At 35.7% G+C, this 2,782-nt stretch overlaps 1 protein-coding gene across 1 annotated transcript; it reads right to left on the bottom strand.

Moving 5' to 3' along the window:
* Positions 1–219: 219 nt before the first annotated feature.
* On the bottom strand, positions 220–2,481 carry LOC142631104 (UDP-glycosyltransferase 83A1-like). Its single transcript, XM_075805184.1, has 3 exons — positions 2,203–2,481; positions 1,444–1,940; positions 220–1,242 (listed from the first exon to the last, which is right to left on the bottom strand). Exons 2-3 carry the CDS (start codon positions 1,913–1,915, stop codon positions 359–361), a joined length of 1,356 nt encoding a protein of 451 aa, XP_075661299.1. The 5' UTR covers positions 1,916–1,940; positions 2,203–2,481; the 3' UTR covers positions 220–358.
* Positions 2,482–2,782: the final 301 nt, after the last annotated feature.

Genomic DNA, 2,782 nt, shown 5'->3' with positions numbered 1-2,782 from the left:
ACGGTACTATTCACATATTTAAAAATTATTTTACTATAGTGTTTTCAGTTTTTAGTTTTTAATAAAATAAGCGGTATTGAAACGGACACTTAATATACACACGAACATAAGGAGGATTGTAGAAAGTGGTGAAAGAACAAGAAGTAGAGAAGTAAAATATTTAATAAATAGGTTAATTAAGCATAAGTAGAATTAAGGCAAATTGCTATTCACGATGCCAACATTGCAAGCCATTATATATGGTAATTCAGATCTTTAAACCCCTGCTCACATCTTCAATTTTTAGTAATAAACTTAAAAGAAATTGCATACTTCGATAGACATAGAAATAATAAAGCATAAACACTCTAAAAACATCTTAATGCTTTATTTGTTCAATAAAGCTTTCAAAATTTTTAAAAGAAGATCCACCTTCGGTAACACTCTTTTTAGCCATCTCCTTCAGCTTCAATGCATTTGTTTTTATACCATCATCAAAGAGCAATGTTTTTATCTTTATGTTAATTTCATGCCTAGTGATAATCCCATTTTCATCTGGGTTCAACCCTAAACCAACCTTCCAAACGTCACATATGTAACTCTTATTTTGGAATTGATCTGTAAAGTAAGGCCAGCAGAGAAATGGGACTCCCATGCTTATACCCTCCAAGGTTGAATTCCATCCACAATGGCTTAGAAAACATGTAGTAGAAGGGTGAGCTAGCACCTGCTCTTGAGGTGCCCAATTAACAATCCTTCCACGATCAGCTATTCTCGTTCTAAACCCATACAGGAATTCAGTAAGCGTTTCATTGATGATATCTGACCGAGCAACCCACAAAAATGGTTGGCCTATGAGTTCAAGTCCAAGTGCAAGTTCATCCAATTGTTGTTGGCTGAAGATTGATGTGCTGCCAAAGGAAGCATAAATGACTGAACCCACCGGTTGTTTATCAAGCCAACTTAGGTAAGTTGAATCCTCTGGCCAAAAGCTTCCAATATGACTGCCTGATTGATTGGCCAAAAGTAATGGGCCAGCAGGCATGATTTCAGGAATTAAATTTAAGGCCAATGAGTCAAGTTCATAGAATGAGTTGCAGAGAAGCCAGTTGCATTGTTTGAAAAAATGGTTCATCCTGAAAAGATGTCGAAATAAAAATTCTTGACGCTTTGAGTCTCCAGGGCAGCTCCATGGCAACTTTGTGCTTGTCCATGCAGGGATTTCCTTTGACAGCCAAATCAACTCATTTTTTAATGGAGTTCCTACAGGTTCAAATTATTTTTATCAAAACCAAACAAGTAGCATATAAAATATCAATTTTTTAATATAAAAATAACATCCATATGAACTTTATCCCCTTTTCCATTTTTCTTTTCATTTAAAATAAAATCTTAACTACGAAATGGAGACTTAGAGGTGTTAATTGACATAGGGTCATTGGCAAAATAGTAGTTAATTATTACCTCGAATATCTATAATTCCATCCTGAATAAGCTTTGGGATACTTAGTATGATGGCCAAGGTTGCTGGTCCAGCAGGCCAAAGTACAGCCATTTTAATTCCTATCTTCTCAGCTACTTCGAGTGCCGGCACAACCATTCCATCAGTAATGACACAACCGATATGCTCATCATCAGACTCGTTAATTTTCTCAATCAAGTCCTTGAAATGACCTGGCATAACTTCTAGAAAACTATTGATCAGCTTAATTTTATCATTTGGATCATCGCCGGGTTCTAGACCATCTGGGAATGAGACTAGCCTTATTGGGCTCTTCATTGGCATTGTAGTTTTTAATCTTTCGTGTATGAACTCAGGGCTAACAAATGTGACCTTGATCCCATGATCAACAATCCAGTGAGAAAACTTCATAAATGGGGCAACATGGCCCTGTGCTGGATATGGTACGACTAGCACGTGTGGTTGGCTACCCATGACCCCAAATTCTAAATTCTGAAGTCTGCAAAATAACAAATCATAACCAAAATCTCTAGTAACTACCAACGGAGACAACTGAAAAGTATGATAAGCAGTAAAGCACATGCTACTATAATAAGATAATTGTAAGATTATTTTGGTCTATAATAAAACTAGAAAATCAAAAGCACCAAATAGACGGAATTCAAACTCTAAAAATCTAACTCAATAAACAAATGTATCAAATGTGGGAAAATCAGAGCAAAACAACTGTAGTCCATAGTTTGGCAGTTGTGAAAACATACAATCCGACTAGAACTCCTGCAAAATATCAGACGGCATCTATGATCTGTGACTGTGTGAGTAAGCTCAGTAAGGCCTTAAAACTCTTTTAAGTCGAAAGCTCAAACCGGCTAAAAGTTGAAGAGAGGAAAAGAATGTTTCAGGCTCTCACAGACGTGCTTGGGAGCTATTGGTTTGATTTTTAGAGCTCTTTATAGCAAATGTGAAATCAAATGCCATCAACAGGTGCATGCCTTGAAGGGTTCTTGAGAATTTGGAGAAGGAAATTTTATTCAATTGAAATAAATAAGAGTTTGTTCAGAGGATTCAAGTATGCTATTGGTTGGTAGAAATTTCCTTTCTTTCTAATCCTAAATTAAGTGCCGCTGGTCAAATCATGCCCAAAGAAAAGGACTTTGTACACTGGAATGCTCAGTCTGTTGTCGTTTAGTAATAATTCTACAAGGACGTACATAAAAAAATTGCCCACATTTTTCATGGGTTGACAAGGATTTATCGATAATTGATATTATTTTCTTGTCTACTTTTAACAATATGCTCTGTTAGTATTTTTGATAAATTTTGTCAAATTTCTTGTGTTTA

This window comes from Castanea sativa, chromosome 4 (genome assembly GCF_040712315.1).
Source record: "Castanea sativa cultivar Marrone di Chiusa Pesio chromosome 4, ASM4071231v1".
Taxonomy (NCBI): domain Eukaryota; kingdom Viridiplantae; phylum Streptophyta; class Magnoliopsida; order Fagales; family Fagaceae; genus Castanea; species Castanea sativa.
The sequence above is the reverse complement of the archived record's forward strand: the minus strand, read 5'-3'. Positions and strand labels throughout refer to the sequence as shown.

Bases quoted from the DNA above. Each gene is read 5' to 3' on its own strand.
- LOC142631104 (XM_075805184.1), bottom strand. From the start codon at position 1,915: ATGGGTAGCCAACCACACGTGCTAGTCGTACCATATCCAGCACAGGGC. The intron at 1,243-1,443 runs GTAATAATTAAC...TTGAACCTGTAG, and splicing joins TGGAATTATAGATATTCGAG to GAACTCCATTAAAAAATGAG.